Source organism: Glossina fuscipes, unplaced genomic scaffold (assembly GCF_014805625.2).
Source record: "Glossina fuscipes isolate IAEA_lab_2018 unplaced genomic scaffold, Yale_Gfus_2 121, whole genome shotgun sequence".
Lineage (NCBI taxonomy): Eukaryota > Metazoa > Arthropoda > Insecta > Diptera > Glossinidae > Glossina > Glossina fuscipes.
The window spans coordinates 2,455,173-2,475,031 of NW_023998464.1; the positions used below are offsets into that span (position 1 = coordinate 2,455,173).

General features: G+C 34.1%; 1 protein-coding gene and 1 pseudogene across 2 annotated transcripts in view; one reads left to right on the forward strand and one right to left on the reverse strand.

Annotated features, from left to right (window-relative positions):
- The first annotated feature begins 2,597 nt into the window (after window positions 1–2,597).
- Window positions 2,598–6,177, forward strand: LOC119640496 (annotated as a pseudogene).
- A 3,912-nt stretch (window positions 6,178–10,089) lies between these two features.
- Window positions 10,090–19,859, reverse strand: part of LOC119640640 — an 81,314-nt gene continuing 71,544 nt past the window's right edge. Inside the window, exons 3-9 of one of the 2 annotated variants that reach the window (XM_038038818.1) lie at window positions 14,648–14,746; window positions 13,579–13,678; window positions 13,338–13,512; window positions 12,200–12,405; window positions 12,020–12,131; window positions 11,849–11,950; window positions 10,090–11,769 (exon numbers count right to left, since the gene is read on the reverse strand). In XM_038038818.1, the coding sequence (XP_037894746.1) occupies window positions 11,617–11,769; window positions 11,849–11,950; window positions 12,020–12,131; window positions 12,200–12,405; window positions 13,338–13,512; window positions 13,579–13,678; window positions 14,648–14,746 (947 nt within the window). In that variant the 3' untranslated portion in view covers window positions 10,090–11,616. The remainder of the gene's footprint in view (window positions 11,770–11,848; window positions 11,951–12,019; window positions 12,132–12,199; window positions 12,406–13,337; window positions 13,513–13,578; window positions 13,679–14,647; window positions 14,747–19,859) is intronic. The other variant, XM_038038817.1, reaches the window with a different exon arrangement.

The following is a 19,859-nucleotide window of genomic DNA, read 5'->3' on the forward strand; positions in this document are numbered from 1 at the left end:
TTCTCTGCGATTAGTGTAAATCGTTGTCCACCTTTTAGTTTACCTGAGAATCCTTATCATCTATCAATATGCATTTCCTTTCATCATATGAATGATGGTTCGTTGAAATGCATTAATGTGCCAAATCAAACTTTTTTAAATAAATATTATGGTTTTCATAAAATCTAATGCTAACGCATTGTCTTTCAAATATGAGGCTTGAATTCTCAACCGGAATTATTGAAAGCTTATTGTCATCGTTCTACAATACATTAAATCTAGCTATTGCTGCATCTGTTCCGATCAAGCAGTGCCAACTTCGAAGCAGGTGTCCCCCGTGGTTTAATAAGACAATTAAATATTATATAAATAGTGGCTCTACTCGTGACTGTTTCGCTTACTCCGTGGCAGATTTAACTCCCTCAGCCACCAATATTATTGCAGATACCTTCAGCTCATTAAATCCTCTCGCATGTGCCTTTTAATGGTTCTGATTCCTCGGATGATTTTGAAATCTCAAATCTGTTCGCTGGGTACTTCCGTCGAAAATCTTCGACTGCTAATTCCGAATTATGCGCAAACTACCCATATCCTATAACTAACTTGGTTTCAATTCTTAATTAGGTTATTGCTGAAGATGATGTTTTTAAAGGCTTGAGCTCTCTAGAGTATAGTTGTGCATCTGGACCTGATGGAATTCCATCATGTTTACTTAAATCTAATCGAGTTATATGGTGTTATCTCTAAGATTTTTAACCGGTCTTTGAATTTAGGTGTTTTCCCTTCATGTTGGAAGAGTAGTTTTCTTATCCCTTTTCACAAAAGTGGAGGTAGACAACTTACTGAAAAGTACATAGGCATAGCCAAGTTGAGTGTCTTGCCTAAACTTGATCACCTCGGATGAATTCCCCCTGACGTCTGGCCTACCTCAAGGCAGTCACTTAGGTCCCATTTTATTTAGTTTTTACATTAATGATCTCACATCGGTGATTAATTCCAGTCAGATCTTAATGTATGCTGATGATGTGAAACTGTTTTCCTCCTTCTCTCTAGAATCGCAATCACATTAGCTTCAAAGTGACTTGAATAATTTGGTTGCATGGTGCGCTTCGAATCTTTTGAAACTAAATCTAAATAAATGTAAGAAGCTTTCTTTCTTAAGAAGAAAGTCATTCATTACTCAGCATTTCATTGATTTGCATAAGTTGGAAGACGTCGATACGTTCACAGATTTATGCGTTCTATTTGACCATAAATTACGTTTTAAGTTGCATATTGATCTCCCGTTAAGCAAAGCTATGTCCGCGCTTGGTTTTATAAAGGGGTGGTCCAAAGAGCTTGATGATCCTTAGATTACAAAAAGGCTGCACATATGTTTGGTTAGACCTATACTCGAGTATGCCTCTATTTTGTGGTCTCCTTCATATGAGTGAGACAAGACATCTCTTGACGTTATCGATAGGGATATTTTTTTTGAGTTTACGGATAGAGAATGGCTGGCTCAGCCTAGTCGCCATTCCTGAATAACCGATAGGACTACTAAACTTTACAGATAAGAGATGGCTGGCTCAGTTTAGTCGTCATCCCTGAATGACAAAAGAACACCATCTTCAGCGACGTGAAACCGTTAGGGGTAGTAAATACAAATAGAATGTAGGTGGGAACGGACGAGTGACCCTATAGGCCGTAACTACTATAACACGTGCGGCGTATTTTTTTTGCAGAATCTCGCGGTGCGGATGAAATGTGGAAAATAATCTCTCGGGATGGACAAAAGCGTGGAAAGTTTCAAACAAGAATCTGGTCGCGAATCACCACGCCGGTTACTCCTTAGGTTCCGACAACATATCTTTCTACATGCTTATGAATTCCTGAGAAAACATTGTTCGGGCGCTGACCGATATAGTCAACTTATCGCTAGCAAGTGGCATTTTTCCCGAGCCTTGGAAAAGTAGTCCCATTGTTCCCATTTTAAAGAACAGCTGGAGAAACGACATAGAAAACTATGAGGCTATGGAGAAGTTTAGTGTGCAAACTAAGCGCTTTTAGGGCTTGGTAACAAAAAGATTATTACATTCAGTTGATACTATTTTTTATACATGTCAACACGGTTTCATCTTCAGCATCAAATCTTTAAGAATAGTTATGTTATATCTTCAAAAGTTTGCAGGCTGATTTTATTTACACAGTGAGACTTTTGTTAGAGCAAACTGCCACTTGCGTATTTCTCAACTTATTTTATATGGCTTTCCGGATATCTTGATTAAATTGTCCTTTTCTTACCCTTCTTTCTTCTGAAAATCCGTGTAGAATCTATTACTTACAATGCTACTGTATGTAGGGAGATGATAGTTTCATCTGGATTTCCACAGTGCACTTGATCCCCTTCTCTTCCTTCTACTGACAAACGATTTGTGATTGTTGTGATTGAATACTCACATACCTTATTGTGTACTGATGATGTAAAACTGTGCCTATCGTTTGATAAAGATCCACATCGCCTAAAGCAAGATTTAGAAACCCTTTGGAGTTAAGTGAGCTTGTTATTTATTCACCCAAGTAAATGTAGGAAATTTTCACGGATAACAGTCATCATACTTGGGGAGACCACAGAGAAGATGTTGGATATTTTACAGTTTTTGGTCGATGATATATCCTCATCAATGTTTTATCGCTCTAAATATGAACTTTTTAATCCCTTTCATGTTGCTTGTAAAAATACTAATGATTATTATCAGTTATGCTCCTTTTCTGATTCGGTTCACCGAATCAAAATCTTAGTAATCAATTCACCGTAATGAAAATTAAACCACCTTCTATTATTCACAAAACATGTATTGAATATTATGAATAAACATATTTCGGCATCTTGGGACATATTGTAAAGTTCACTAAATATAATTATTTGGTTAATTTAGATGAAAAATGATTGCTTAAAAGAAACGACATTCTAACTTTCAAGTTATGCATAAATCTAAATCAACTTTGTATTGTTAAGACCTCGCTTTCAAGTGATATCGTCTTTCGTTGTCAATATCAAACAAGTTAATTCTGCTGAGGTTTGCAGTTGAATTGAAAACTGACTAAATTAAATTGAATTCAGTTAAGCTAAATGTCAGGAAAAAAGGCTTTTCCATATTTGCTAACATTTTCATCTCTAATTTAGTTTTAGGTTCACATATTTGCTATGATAATTCCGGTGCTTTGCAAGAAGTGTTTAAAGATGAATCAGTAACATCAGTACGACGTAGTTCAAATTAATTTATTCAATATGTTAATGGCCTAGTGTTGTGCTATGTTTCTCGGGCGGGTTCATACTTGATCGTGTGTTTGACCTACGTATAGGCACCATTATTTATTTAGTTATTTTGCTTGCCGAACAATTAGGCCTCTAGCGGTGGCTCAAAAGAATTATACCGTGCTATGGTTCAAAGGTAAAGGGCTTAATATGGGGTTCGGTCTGCAACTGTCGGTAGCACGTTTGGGCAGCATCGTAAATTCCTGTGTTATGCAGTCCACATACGATTACGTGAAACAGTAACATTCGGATATTATCCGGATAATGCGATCGGCATTGCGATGCACCTGGCAGCCAGCACTTGTGTGTTTCCTCTACTATGTGCTCTCATACTATGTAAATGTGTAAAAAGCGTGCATAAAACTTTGAATTTCAATAATATAAATCAATTGAATTTTTTACGTGCTTAAAACAAAAAAAAAAAAAAACAAACAGGAAACATAAATATTTACCGGGGAGTTTTGTCTATGTTTACAAAGTGTAAACACAATTAACATATTTTCACAACGAAGTTATTAACAATGTTAGAAATCCATTGGGGGGGAATGCCTCTCATCAGGAGGATTTGCCAACATTTCTTTTTTTTAGGAAATGCAAAATGTAGACATAATTACTTTTTCCACTTTGATAGAAGAAAAACGCGACAGTTTCTCCACAACCATTTGCATTTGCATATTGATGAGCATGAGTAATGAAAGTAATGAATTTGGACGAAGAATTTAGAGCGCTCCATGATTAGCGTCCGATTTGGGTCAAATATGCACCGTTTTGTTGTATCATTTGTTGCCATTTTAAAGGTAACTTCAAAATGCCTCTCTCATAGAAGTCCTGGTCTCTATTTGCAAAAAACTCTAGTAGTCGATTTTCACAATCCTCCCTAGATTCCAATTTTTTATCATTAAAGAAATTTTGCAATGCAAGAAAAAGATGATAATCGCTTGGTGCCAAGTCCGGACTGTATGGCGGATGCATTAAAACTTCCCAACCAAGCTCCCGAAGTTTCTGGCGAGTCACTGTAGATGTGTGCGGCCTAGCGTTGTCCTGGTGGAACACGACACTTCTCTTGTTGGCCAATTCTGGCCGTTTCTGGTCAATCGCTATCTTCAAACGGTCCAGTTGTTGACAGTAGAGATCAGAATTTAGCGTTTGGCCATATGGAAGCAACTCATAATAAATAATCTCCTTCTAGTCCCACCAAATGCATAGCAGAACCTTCCTGGCCGTTAGTCCTGGTTTGACCACCGTTTGAGGTGCTTCACCGCTCTTTGATCACGATCGTTTTCGCATAGGGTTATCCTATGTGATCCATTTCTCATCTCCAGTCACCGTCCGTTTAAGAAATGTGTCTATCTCATTCCGTTTGGCCAAGGCTTCGCAGATGGAAATTCGATCGATCATGTTTTTTTCTGTTAATTGGTGTGGCACCCAAAAATCGAGCTTCTTTTTGAATGCAGCTTTGTGTAAATGGTTTAAAACTGTTTTATGGTCGATTTTTAGCTCCTGGGCGATGTGACGACTGCTAACATGCCGGTCAACTTCGATCATTTCTCCAATTTTATCGACATTTTCAACGACCGGCCTACCTGTGAGAGGTGCATCTTTAACATCGAAAATTCCTGAACGGAATCTACGAAACCAAAATTGCACATAATTGGCTGTTACAGTATCGGAACCATAAACACCATTCACAATTTTAGCCGCCTGGCTTGCATTTCCGCCTTTGTCAAAGAAAAACTGTAAAATGTACCGAATTTTCTCTTTGTTCACTTCCATTTTTAACACGCTGTAACTCACAACTGAATGCACCAAACAAAAAACAGCAAAAGAATTTTTTTTACTGCGAAATGTCACCTTTCCAACGAGCATAAATCTGAAATTGTTTGATCGATACTTTACGAGAAATCTATCAGTGCAGCCATCTACCGAAAAAATAATGGATTTCTTTTTCCCCAAACTAATATCTTGTTAAAATTTTAATGCAAAAAGTTTCCTTTTTTGGAATGGAAATTAACGAATGAAATTAGTTCGCTCCGCTATGTGCTCTGTTTACACCAACTTTCTCAATACGTTGCATTCTACAAAACGTAATTATTTGCAAACTTATCAGTTAAGGCTTGCCGAATCTAATTTGTGCGCCTCTGTGGTCGTTCCTAAAATTAAAGGCTCATGGAAAGAAGGCGGGCAGACGCCAGCATACATCGCATACTCCTTACTCCGCCTTAATTCTAGCGGCGAAATAGCTAAGCTAAGTGACATCACTACATTTAAAATAACATTCTGGATGGTATCTGTAATTTGTTTAGCCTATTATGTCAGCATTTTCCCCTTTATAGCGTTGGGCAAGTAAGCTAGAATGCTGGAATGGATCTACTCTATAATATTTAAGTTTCATATTTTTCGGTATTTTTTAGAGATTTTTTTATGGAAAAATTCAAATCGCTGCTCGAGGAAGCCAACAACGTCAACTCGATTCTGTATTTGATATCCGCTGTTGCGTCCCCTTTATTTGGTTTTATTATTGATAAAACCGCTCATAACATGGATTGGATATTTCTAGCTACCTCCTCGACTACGGGCGCTCATTCGCTATTGACCTTTACAATGTTAAATCCCTACGTAATTATGGTTATCATCGGCCTCTCTTACTCGGTGCAAGCCTCCAGTCTATGGTCTTTAGTAACTTTAATTGTACCGGAATATCAATTAGGCACAGTTTCTGCATGGTAAGTATAAAATATTATTCTAATCTTTACTTCCTTATTACTTTCTTCTTATTTATGTTAGCTGCCAATCAATACAAAATTTAGGCTTAGCAATTGTAATTGTCTGGCTTAATTGTCGATAAAAGTCATGGCGATTATGTATGGTACTGCTCTGCACTTGTCACGACTTTTGTTTAGAATATCTGTTTATAATGTTATGCATCAAACTCAATATCCCTTATTAAATTATCAACTATCAATTGCTTCATCTTTAATCCTGGGATACATTTATCCATTAGCTGTCCCTAGTCAGTCAGTCACAGGATTAAATATAATACTTTACCTCGGTATGAATTTTAAATTTAAACTTCACACAGTTCCTACTCATTGCAGAGGAGTAATCCACCCAAGCATTCATTAATAATTACATGCGCTCGTCATCTCGTAAGGCTTCATAAGGCCCATGCTAAACACTAGTTATCGATATCAAACTCTCCACGAAAGCACTCGAATACTACTATCAATTCAAAATCCGATCGTAAAGTTCTTGCCTTTCGTATCGTAGGATGGTTCGGTAACGAGAACCCTGTTAACCGTTGATAAGGTATAATAAACCTAGTATCACATCGACTGTAATAGTGAACAGAAAAAATTTCGAAATTTATTAATCAGTACCAAGCTGTCATGCTAAATTAGAATCGCAAGAGATCAATTACAAGTCCTAAATTAAGCAAACAAAAAAAAAAATTCGTTCTCATGAATTCACTTTAATTTGATGGATTATCGATTACAAATCATTATACCTTATATCACTTGTGGTATATTAAGTTAATGCGGACATATTGAACATGCAGAAGGACTTCAGTAGACACACACTTTATTTATATTTATATAAGCTTGCACGTCCGCATGTCCATTTTGCTTTGTTGTGGTCAAACCCCAGGTCGCTATTTTTGAAATATTTCGAAATTTTGTGCACCGATATGTTTTCGCCCAAGGATGAACGCTATTGAAAATAGTTCAGATCGGACGCCTTTTCGACCACTTCCTGCATAATACCTTAGTTTGAAAAATCATTATATGAACAATTGTATTAAGCCAAGTTGTAAAAGGTACTTTATGTTGGAGTTTGTCCGTCTATATTGCCTTTATTTGATTTTACTAATAGAAATAAAACATGTGCAAATAATGCTCCCCTAAAAGTGCAGTCAATACACGATATGTGATAAAGATACATGTAAATTAAAACGTTTTGTGTGTAGGAAACCTTAGCCTAAAACGAGAATCTAATGCATTTAAGCAAAGGTTTTAGTTTTTGGTAAACGCTGAGTTTTAATGGCAGTAACAAGTAACTAACAATAACGACACAATCTGCGTGTTTACCTCATAAGAACGGTAATAAAAGACTGTTTTCTTTTTCTAGAAATCTGTTGGTGTAAAATATTTACTTTTCCTTTATTTTCTATATGTATCGTACATAACTATTAATCATATTTTATAAAAGTTTTCTAAATTTAAATATTTTTAGAAAAATTTAATTTTTTTTTTTTTTTTTTTTGATTATGATAAACATGCTTACATTTTTTGCACAACTTAAATACGAATAACTTAAATAAGAGCATTAACCGAAACACGTTATTTTAAATACTAGATAATAAACACCATCAATAACAGACACATACAAGGCATAACGGTCTGGTACCAGAATATGTGGAAAATTTCATCGCATACGGACATTTCGATGGGATGCAAAATTTGATAGCTAATAATGTATCATTAGCCGAATTAATATAAATTTCAAAGTTTATACCCGGCCTAAGCCATTTCCTACATAAGTACTTTTCGATCAAATTTTTTCCAATTTTACAATGTTGTGCATGTCGTAGAAGTATAAGTTATATCGAGCCAGAAAACTTTCTTAGTGGTGCAAATAAGTTTGAAAAAAAGAAAAGAAATTTTAAATATGAAGCACATGGGTTTGATTGTATATGTAACCACCGGGTTATCCAAAGTATAGGTACCATTTATCTATATATATATATATATATATATACTTAACTTACATAGTACGCGTAGTGGATGGTTATGACTTATAGAGATGGAGGAGGGAATATTACACGTAATCAATTGTTCACGTTTATCTACACTTGCTCTTTTACTTGTACATCAGAGATCACAAAATATATATATTCTTGACGAATGTCAGGATGTGGTTCGCCTATAAACGCAAACTTACGACCTTTAGAAGAAGTTCGTTAAGTATGGTAAAAACATTTCTGAGAATCACCTAACACAGTGCTCAAATCTTTCCGGTCAATTAACGATCGTATGCCTGGCTTTAATAATTATAATGCAACCGATCAAATATATAAAGGTATTCGATGAAAAGAAAACCCGACAGCTTGTAAATTAAATACAGTTGTAATATCGTTGACAAAAAAAATACCCAAATCTACTGATGCTCTTCTATGTGCAATAATAGATGAAAGAGAAAGATCAACTGTTTAACCAGCTCCGGCTGCAAGTATACATTTCTTTTTATTATTTCTTTTCATTTGATCAATTATTTAGTAATGTTCCCTTCACGTGTAACAAGGTAATAGCGCCAAAGAAGTAGGGGAAGAGAGCGATAGGGAGTGACCGCAGCCTGAGAGCCCAATCAGCAAGTATTACAGCTTTACCGCGGTTTCACAGCTGTAACCATACACTAATCGTGTTTTGGTCAAGTATTCAGACTTAATAGTCGCTTTCTTTACTTCCGCTTCAAAAGCTTTTAGAGAACAAAGGAAAACTTTCGTAGTACTTGCAATCACTAGTTTGTACGGTAATATTCCATAAATAATAATGACATTGGTGCGAAATAATCTCATCTGAATAAAGCTGTTATTTAAGTTGCATAGAGCTAAGAACATTACATTTAAATATAGGACTTAATGAAAAAAGCAATTCCTTCCAAAAATCCTCCTCAGAAAACAATATAATATTTTTACGGCAGAGATGGAGATTTTGTGATTTATTGTAGAGCTATTGTAGAGCTTGTAGCTCCATCTATATATATCTGAAAAATTTTGATTGTTTAAAGTAATCGCTACATTTGCAACTATTGCATCTTTTGCGTTTTTTTAACTTTCTTTAATTCTACCTACAATCATTTGTCTATAAGTTTTCTTTTCAATTTAAATCTTGTTTAAAATGATTCTAACTTACTGATCAGTAGTCGTGAGAGATATCACTTATGTAAATATGTACAATTTTCCTTCAATTTTTTCTCATAATTCTTTCCATTTTATACCCTACACCGCTTGTGATACCAGGGTATATTGAATTTGTGCGGATATATGTTACATCCCGAAGTTAGACCCGCCTTTTATTATGTCCATCTTGTCATGTCCTCTCCCTCTCATATCTCGCTCTTCCTTCGTTCTCTGTTGTACACGTCGCCGTTTTCAAAGTATTTTGATCAGATTTACCATCGACATGTTTCGGCCCAGGACCGACCGCCATTGAAAATGATTCGAATCAGATCACTTTTTCGACATATGAAGCCTTATCTTAAGAATTCCTTATATGAATGACGATATTAAGCGAAGAGGTGTAGGGTATTTAATGATGAGCCAACTCCCACAATTGCATTTTCATTTGTTTAAATTTAATAACATTTTAGCAATTTAACAAAAGTGTAAGCTAAGCTTTGCAAAAAGTTACCATACACATCTATAGATTTAAGGCAAAATAATGATGATGTATTTAATGTATTTCTCTTAATTGCAATTTAAAAGCGCAAAAAGCGTAACACATATTTCTGTTTTAACTAAACTGTTTATAAACATTTCAAATTAATGATGGTACATATATACATATTAATTTTTACTTTTTGCTAACGTTATATATTCACAGATGTTTGTTACTTTACTTTTTAAGAAATTTTTCGGAATTTAATCAATATCTACGCACACACAATATACAACGTACAAATAATTTTCTTAAATAATATCATGAATTCAAGCATTTGCAAACTATTTTAATAATTTTATTTTTTAGGAAAAAAAAAAAAAAAAATGAAGAAGAAGCAATTTAAATACAAATATATTTTCAAATTTTTATATTTTCTATATATTATTAATGCTTGCATTTTAGAAATTTTGATTCTTTTTTCCTATCTAAAATTTAAAGTATTTTCATTTGCATGGGAGAACTTTTTCTACAATAATACCCTAGAATTTAATTCAATAAGTTGTGATATTTAAAATGATTTGTTTGTATATAATCACCAACGTAAGCAACAGTGCCGAGAATCCTGCCTAACATTTGCAGCTTTCTCTCAACGTCTCGTTGACAGACTTTCTTTACCAATTAAAGGTAACGATTGTGAAAGTTGCATATAAAAAGGATTTAGCGAATTTTCTTTCTCAGAACGCAATGAGAACCTTGTACGAACGCAACCGCATGCTCTGTTAAGCATTTTCATACTATATATAATGTACTTTAACTTCAGCATGTTGCTGTTCTCCGGTTTTCCGGCGATTCATTTAGGTATATTTTCGGCCAACTAATGCGTTCCAAGCAAATTTAGCTTATGGTTTTTTGCCAAGAAGATAACAGTTCCGTAAAAAAGATTAATATAGAAAAATGCACTTTGGGGTCTTATTCCAAAATAGTGCCATTAAAAGTTTCATAATAAATGATTTGAAAATTAAAAAATTAAGTTTGAATAGAGTTATGAATAGAGTATTGAATAGAGCTAAGAGAAACTAGAAATGCGCGGAAATTTCTCCAATTATTTATATTTCCCAAAGAAGTTAAGAATTTCGGCTGTATGTGGACAGAACCCATTTCAAGACATGCATGCATTTGAAGTGAAGCGCTGACGACAATTGTTCCTTAATGCGTTAACACGTACGTCATAGGGGCTCGCTTACCCAAGTCAATAATTGTGTTTCTATATGCAAGTTTTTAATAAAAAAAAAACTTTAGTCATAATTAATAGTTTCCTACTGCTACAGTCGTCTTCTAAACTGCTTTTGGAAACTTAGAAGCGAATTCGACCCATTAATTATTCTTTTGGCAGTTGCGATAGACACTTCTATGTTTGGCATAAACGGAATGATGGACTTAGAATAGCATTTAAGTATGATGATTAAAGGATACTGTGATTATTTTAATTTAACAAATGGCTGATCTTTGATCAAAAAAAAAAAAAAACAATTTCTTAGGTTAATTTAAAAATATAATGAACATCACAACATTATTAAGCAGATATAATTCTTGAATTGTTTTTAAATGCAATAAATAAATATGATAGCAGTTTAATTAATAAATTAATCTAAGACAATATGGTAGATAAACAAAGAAATCATCTAAAATATTAGAAACGGAATCAGGAAAATATCTCCTAGAAATTTGCTATTGATGCCAATTTTCATACACACAAATACATTTACACAAAATACATACAAACACATTAAATATAAACTAATTTGAACACTCATTTGAAAGACTTTCCATGACAAAATCAAGTCAGATATTTCTGGTAATGAGATATTTACAAAACGCATTGCATTTGTTGCTGTTGCTGTTGCTATTTATAAGTTATAGATGGGAGTGAGCTGAGGTAATAGTTGTCGCATACAACTAATACTAACTTTTACTTAGAGCCTTTTTTTTTCTTTGTACTAATATATCATAGAAGGGATTATGACTAATGGACTGCGTTAGGCGTTTAATCCATTCTTGTTGTTCCTCCTCAGTAGCGGCTGACATACGGTAAACAGTGTGTTTGCCTTCTACAACCTACGTCAATCAAATTTATAATAATAGAAACGATTGAAATGAACGACTGCAGTGAGTTATTATTCACTATTATTGTTACCTTTCCTTCAGAATCAGTCTTGCAAGCTTTAATGATATCCGCCCCACCCGTAGCAAACAGTTCAAAACAATTTGGCTTACTACGATCGTGAATTTCCCGCACCTACACGCGCAAGATATGCTTCTTGTTATTTATGTTAATTTTCGATTTTCTTTTCGTAATATTTCTTACCGATATATTTTCTAAGGGTATAATTCCGCGTGGCTCTTTATCTGTTGTATATTCAAAATAATACAAGCAATTATCATTTAATATAAACCAGCGTCGTTTCCACGATTTGTATCTATCGCAAAATATAACAACAAATTATTATTAATATTTTATTAATTGTATGTAATGTATTTTATGTACCTTCCCCCTTGCTTCCAAAGCCATCCTTCTTTATCTGGATTAAAGAATGTATGCATTAGATCATTTCCATCATCCTGCGGTATTTTAAACGGTTCTGTTCGTATCGATTCATAGAGAGATTCTAATAGAGTTCTCGGCAAATCTCCACCGTTATTGATGCCCCGGTTCATCGATATGAATTGCTCGACTGTTGGTTTGTCTTTAACCTAAAATGTGAAAAAAGAAAATAGAAAATAAATTTAGATCGCTGCCATTCATCTGAAGATTTCATTGCATTAAAATCGCTAGTAGTTAGGTGGATTTTATTAAATCGTTTCTGCACCCATCACATTGAAGCGTTTAGACTTTTAGTAATTTTGTTAATTCTTTTCTACATTCACTGTATACACCATAATGTATTTTTATTTGATATCTCTGCATTCGCTGGAATATGGGTCAACTTTTCTTATTCAAGTTTTCGTATGCATGTACATAACATACGACGTGGAAACATCACTCAATAAGTTGTAAGTAGGATGATTTGTAGACGTCGTTACCATTGATGAACTCATATTTCGGTTGAAGGTAGCCGTTATCTAAAACCCATATAGACTCGCCAATACTTGCGACACATATATATGTAAAAATTAACCACTAAACGGAAGCTGGTAAGGCACATTTGATTCGACAGAGATTTTTGATTGGAAAATTAGAAAATATTTAGAAAATAAAACGCGTATAAAACAGTGCACGGAAAGAGAGAGAGAGAGAGAGAGAGAGAGAGAGAGAGAGAGAGAGAGAGAGGGAATTTCCTCCAAAAAAAGTGGTGTTAAAACTTTTCTGTCACCACAAGGTTGCTTCTTCTTTTCCGTTTTTTAATATGATTAATCGCTTAGGGGATGTCCCCTTATACGTTGGGAAACAAATTTTTATTTTTCACGGATAGTTCCAAACGTCTCAGAATTATATGTAATTCATTTACTGCTGTTATTAAGTCGAAACTGAAAATATTGCTTAATAAATGATCTAAGTGATTAGGGGAATAGTGAAAAAGTTATTCTTATTGATTGACTTGAAAAAAATTTACATACAGCTGCTAAAGAAACGAAATCCTTAATAAAAATCAAAATATGACTAAATATTTCGTCGATTTGCTTACCGATGGATTATGTAGCGAAGTGTTTAACATAATGATGGCGAAACTTAAAACATAGCAGGTATCCGTGTTGGTGAATATATCTGGGTTAAGTTGGCAATAGCGTTGAGCGAAACACTCCATCATACGATCGATTTTCTGAGCCTCACCAGGCAAGCGAAACGACCATAAAAATTGTCTTTGAAATAAAAAAACAAATCTTACTTCTCTTCTGAAGTTTCAATTCAGAGTTTGTTAAGCTCACCGTAAAGCTTGAACTAGTATTAAGTTTGTGAAATCGTGTAAAGCGACAAATGCTTTCAAAACGTCTTTATTGAAGTCATTGTTCTCTCCCAAGTAATCACCTGGAATTTAAAACAAAAAAAGACAAAGTAATTTATTGCATCTTTGCAATTTTTAAGTGTGAAAAAAGTAAAAACACTGTAGTGGGGCATGGCCCAGTATTAAATACTCTTTACCATCCTACAGTTATTCAAATAACTCTTCAAGATAAGTCTTTATATGGGAAAGGAACCAATGACCAATGACCATTGATCCACTCCGAGCCAGTGCGGCCAATTTCATCAAAGTATTTAAAAAACTTTCGCCTCTTGACAGGCAAACGGGCAGGCATGCTCCGAATCATTTTTCGAATCGATCGGTATAGTAAAAGATGGGTCTATCTCAAGTCCTTCTGGCTCTTGCATATATCAGCGCAAACTTAATATACCCTTGCACCAAGGACGATGAAGGGTATATTTAATGTTTACTTAATCAGTGATATTTAATTAACGTAACGTAACCGTTACAAATTATAATTTTATGAAAATTACCGCTTATTTTTCACACATGATTGCGTTTCGATAAATAAGTAGTTAAGTAAGTAAGGATAACATTTTTGTGATAAGTTGCATTACTTCTGGGGCATTGGCAGATTTACAACAAAATAAGTTTAATTTACCTTAAGCCTTTACCACATAATTTTTAAATAATTAAATAAATTTTTTAATAAAACAAGCGTTCAGTCTTTGCAGTGAAAAAGTTAAGCGAACGACTCTTCATTCTTGCTTTTATTTTTACGTATTTGAAAAAAAAAAAAATAAAGTCAAAAAATCGTATTTTTTGTCTATTTATTTATTGTATTGAGCTTTTTTTTTTTTTGTTTTTAAGTGCGATATGCGCCATTGTCTGCGTTGTTTAATCTTCATTTTCTTTTTCTTCATTTCATTTTGGCATAAAAAATTTTTGCTCTTTTCTGTCCTCTCTGATATATACATCCATATATATGTATAGAATATGTTTGTCTTAAATAAATGCTTACATAAATATCATACCTATTGCAGTTTTATTGAGGCCTTCACCTTTGTAAAGAAAATGTGCAACATCCTGTGGATCATGCCGTAGTAAACGATTTTCGACTAAATATTCGATGCCTGGAAATAAAGCAAATAAAAAATATATAAAAATTTTTTAAAGGTTGTGTGGTAGCAGATAAGTAATTCGTTAGATTTGTTTGATTAAAAGGCGAAAAAAAGACTTTAGTTGGTTGAAAGGGCTCGCACTTTTGGACTTTGGATTTTGAATACGGCCTAACTGCCTTAAAAACATAGAAACGTTATTTTTATCTTAAACATATTTTTAGACTTTTAACCACTACTTATATGATTGCTATATTTATTAGGTATTCGACAAATTCTTTAAGTATTCAAGTTCCCGATGACCACAACGGAGTAACTACTTATCAGCTCCATGGCAACAATGATTTCTTTCGTTCTTTTCATTTAAGTTTTCAAAGCACAGCAAGGCAATGCCAATGCCATTCATTTAAATATAGCGAGAACCAAAGTTTGGATCTTCGTTTTGGTCCCACACGGTGGTTTATAAGTTATATACTACGTACCTTATCGTTAGACTTAAGGGGAGAGTCTTCTTATATTCTTAGGCCCGGGAAGATTCATAGGCAAAGAGCGAAGGAAGCAGTATTTGGGTACATATGATTTAAAAGTGAAAACATATAGAAACGTTGAAAAGACCGTCATGTTGTTCCAAAGACGGGCAATGCGATTAGCGAGCGATAAGTCCCTGTTAAGGGATTTGATTGGTGGACAAACCTCTTTTACCTCTGCAGAACATTTACACTGAATGTATCTGCAAGCATATCAATGACCACTTTCTGCGCGGGGACATTTACACTCTCAAGGTCGTGGAGAGTTTTGGATATTTTCTCGACCTCTCGTTTAGCTTTACGCGGTCGAGAACTTTCAGACAAGATCTAGAGCATTTTTTGTAGGCTTTTAAACGACCTAGGCCCTTGCCTGCGCTTTTTCAATACTGAATACAGATGTTACATAACGAAAGACGTTTTGTGTGCTTATGTCCGAAATACCAAGACCTGCCGATTCTTTTACACTGATATCAACAAAATAGAGGAGTTGTTCAATAGCTTTTAATTGCCGTAAGAGATAGAATTGCACTTTGGTAGCGTTCACCCTAATTGCTCAACTTATTTTCTTGAGACAACGAAGACGTGTGTCATTAATTATGCAGGGCTTAGTTTATAACTGAGTTTGCCGCTATTTTGAAGCAATTTTTTAAAAGAAGAATAATTTTCCAAATTTCTCTACAACACTGGCTAAATAACCGGCTGGACTACATTTTTGAACACCCTTCCAAACAATCTTTCTTTGCAAAACTGATTCTTTATGGTACAAAGATCCAATTTTCAATATTTCATGGTCAATTGTTACATAATAGTAAATTGGCAAAGAAACCTTACCGTAGGTCTATTTTGTGGGCACCACCGCATATAAGAATGCTCAGGAAAAGTAAATCCTTATATGCCAAAAACACCTCATTATTAATTTTTTTATGATAAATATTTGTATTTGATAATAATTAAATGTAAAAATTATGTAGACGTAATTAAAACCACATGGGTCTATTTCTTGGGCCCAACTTAATTTTTAATATTTTATGATCAAATGCATAGTAATTTTTCAACCAAAAAATTAACGATAGGGAATTTGAATCATAGAGGTCTATTCTTTTGGACGCTAACATATAGGCGCTGTCACGAAACGCAAACTCGCATATGTAGAGAAAAGCTAACCTTCCGATATGCAGGCTTTCATGAACATTATGGCTTTGCCTGACAATAATGTGTTCCTTTTGGTGTATTATTACCAAAACTTGCACTCGGCGAAGAGTTGTAGGTAATGTAGTGGTCGGCACTGCCTGACTATAATATTATTTTATTTTTTGTTTTGTTTCATAGTTTTTCGATTTCATTTCAATTTTTTTTATCCTTTTTTTTATTTTAATGGGTGCAATAATAGCGGACAGCTGGCTATTAGACAAGGCTACTGATACCTCTGCTTTACTGGGACGATACGGCTCTTCGCAATTTCATATAATATGTTCGTAAGCTTGTAAGCACACATATATATGTGCAAACGCAATTTCATTGGGTTTATATGTCACACGTCAACTATTTTAGGGAATCAATTACAAAATAACAACTGATTTAGAAGAGAAAATTACTTTTTTGATGTAATATTATGGCATATTTAATTAATTGGTGCCGAATCGCATTACAGTTAAACGTGTCAACTACAGACACCATAATCTTGTATAATTTTCAAGCAGACAATGAATGGATGCCGTGAAAATCAACTCAAAAGCAGACAAGTGGGCATAAGTGAAATAAGGGAAATTGTAAGCTAATTGCGTGTGGAATTAATCACTACCCACAGTAGAAATGACTCAAATAAAAAGCAAATTAGAATGTATTTCAAAATAATGTAATAGCATTGAAAACGGGTTCGTTCTAATTGTAATTGCAAAAAAAAAATATTGTCAGAAAAAATTTCAATGGAAAGGTGAAAGGATTCATGTTGCAACTTACTTGTCATCTACAAGCTTTTTCATTCCAATTCTTATACACTGCTTTTTCATGACTATTTTCCCAGGCTTCCGTAAAACCTTTTTCAGACGTTCATGCATATACTTGAGGAGATTGAATAGATTGTATCATATTCGTTTGATGCCCGCTTTTCCCACATAATGTTTGAAATCTCAAAGCCATAAGATTCTAAATTGATATAGAATTTCTAAACAGTTTAGAAAGTAAAGTTTAAAACAGGTTCATATCTAAGAATCTGAATAATCGAAATATAATACCACCATACCAGTAGGCATTGGTTACCCTACACTACATGTATAATCTAAAGACCAGCAGAATTTTGTATAGGCCATAGTAAATTAAAAATTGTTGCTGTAGGTCTCAATTTTAATTGATTGTGGAACATAGTTGAACAACTTCAAAGGCTAAAAAAAGTTCCTACCTTTGCTCTCAAAAATTTACAATGTGCGACAGATATGGATCTAGAATTTGATGGATGTTAATTTTGATATTGTTTGTTCTCAATTCTATTTTCTAACAATTTCTCGTCTCTAGGATTTTAAAGAAGTTACGTTATTTTCATACCCTTCATCGAAGAATGAGGGATATATATATTTTGTCAAGGCGTTTGCAACATCCAGAAGAAGGATAAGAAGTATTATAATGTATATATGTTCTTGATCAACATCAAATGCCGATTAAAGCATATCTCTCTGTCTATCTGATTTTGTAATGGCCGTGGTAAGTATTCTCTTGGTCGCAAAAATGCGCCAATCGGCTTCAAATTTGGCACAAAGGTTAATATTCCGATTGAGCCAAATCGGTCAATGGATATAACCACAGAACGAAATAACCTGCGACTATGTTTTCAAGTATAAAAAAATTTGGACTTTTTTTTGTGGGGAAAGTCAACTACACCCACGCAAAATTATAGAGTATGGAAATCTCGTTTTTTCCTGTTTTCCTTTTTTTCAGTATTTTTTAGGATAAACGTGATGCATATACATTATTCGGTTGCGGTTGAGTATTATGTTCTTACTTGTTTACCTTTGCTTCTCTCTTCAGTGAAACATATATTCGATGAAGTCATTATAGAATCTCACTACGCTGATCTTTAATTAAAAAATAATTATAAAGATATTGTTCAAAATTATAATCAAAAAGCCGCAGATTTTAGGATATTTGCTTTCAAAATTGATGGTATTGTCTGATCACTGAGCCAAAACATAAACAAGCTGCGGTTATTACAGTCAAACGCAATAATAAATTGCAAACTTTTAGATGATATTTTATACACGTTTATAAAAATATGAAAAGTGCACATACCTAAGCGTACGTGCAAAGTTATGGTTATGCAGATATCAAATTATTATTATGGTTATAATGCATTGAACTAAGGGCGCGTTCACTACCTATGTGATAGTCAATCAATTTCATGCGAAACATATTGCGCACAATAATTTATTCGAAAGGCGGAAATTAAACTGAAACCGTAAGCGCTCTCATGACCGCAATGCGTTTGCTTACGTTTGCTTGAAATATGTTATCTAAAATGTAGAGCTTCCTTTAAAAGAGGAAGCCATTGCAGAAGTCTAAAAAAAGGTGTTTTTTTTGGAATTATAAAGTAAAAGAACACTAGTGTTGAAAAAGGTTATTAGGCGTATATTTGAGTATTAAAAACCGAATAAAAGTACAATAGTAGGACACAGACCACTATTGAGTATCCCATATCACGTCGACTGATCTAGCTATTCATGTCACGATATATGGGGACCGGTCGAAGAGATGATACGACCCATTTTCATGAACCAAAACATGTCAGTGTAGCAAATTTCATTAAAATATCCCAAAAATTGCGACCTATATCCTGATAGTTTGAACACAAGAAAATAAGCCGGGCAGAGAAGCAGAGGATGGATCTACATCGAGTACTCAATATACCCATGTGCCACAAGTGGCATAGGAAATAAAAAAATGCTAACTCCGAAGTTATTCTCGCGAGTTATCTTTAATTAAAGAGGCTTTTAATAAAGGAGCTCGCTGTTGTTGGTGCAAATTTGAATCAAAAAAAATCTTACAGATATAATTTCTCATATAAGTTTAATTTATCAAAAATCTCTTACAGTGTCGGGTAGGGAAAGTTATTTTAAAAATATTCTACGAAATTCGAATAAGAAAAGGGTGAAAATTGTAGAAGCTGTCTTCTCAGCCGTTTACAAAAATCAAGCTTCGAGAAAAACTCTCTTTAAGGGTTGGAACGCTATCTTGCAGCACGGTTTTTATGTTATAAAAAATCTTGTACTAATTTTTAGAATTAATCTAGAATACAAAAGCTACATAAACCCTGCGTCATGTTCAAACATTCCTCCAAATTGCCATTCCTCAACGAATTTATCCTAGAAGGCCTCACTTTCGTTGCATGACTCTAGGACAAAAGCGTGAGTTTTATACTTCAGATTTTGCAAAATGGCAGAGAAAACAGTAAAAAAGATTTACAGACCAACTAAGAACTAACATTAAAATTTGCTCCGCAAACTTTTAATTTCTTGATAGAAGCATTACATTGGTCCCCTTCCAATTGCTCTCAACTTTAGAACCATTCACTCAGTCGTCTCGACGAAACTACACGAGCGTATTTTTATTTG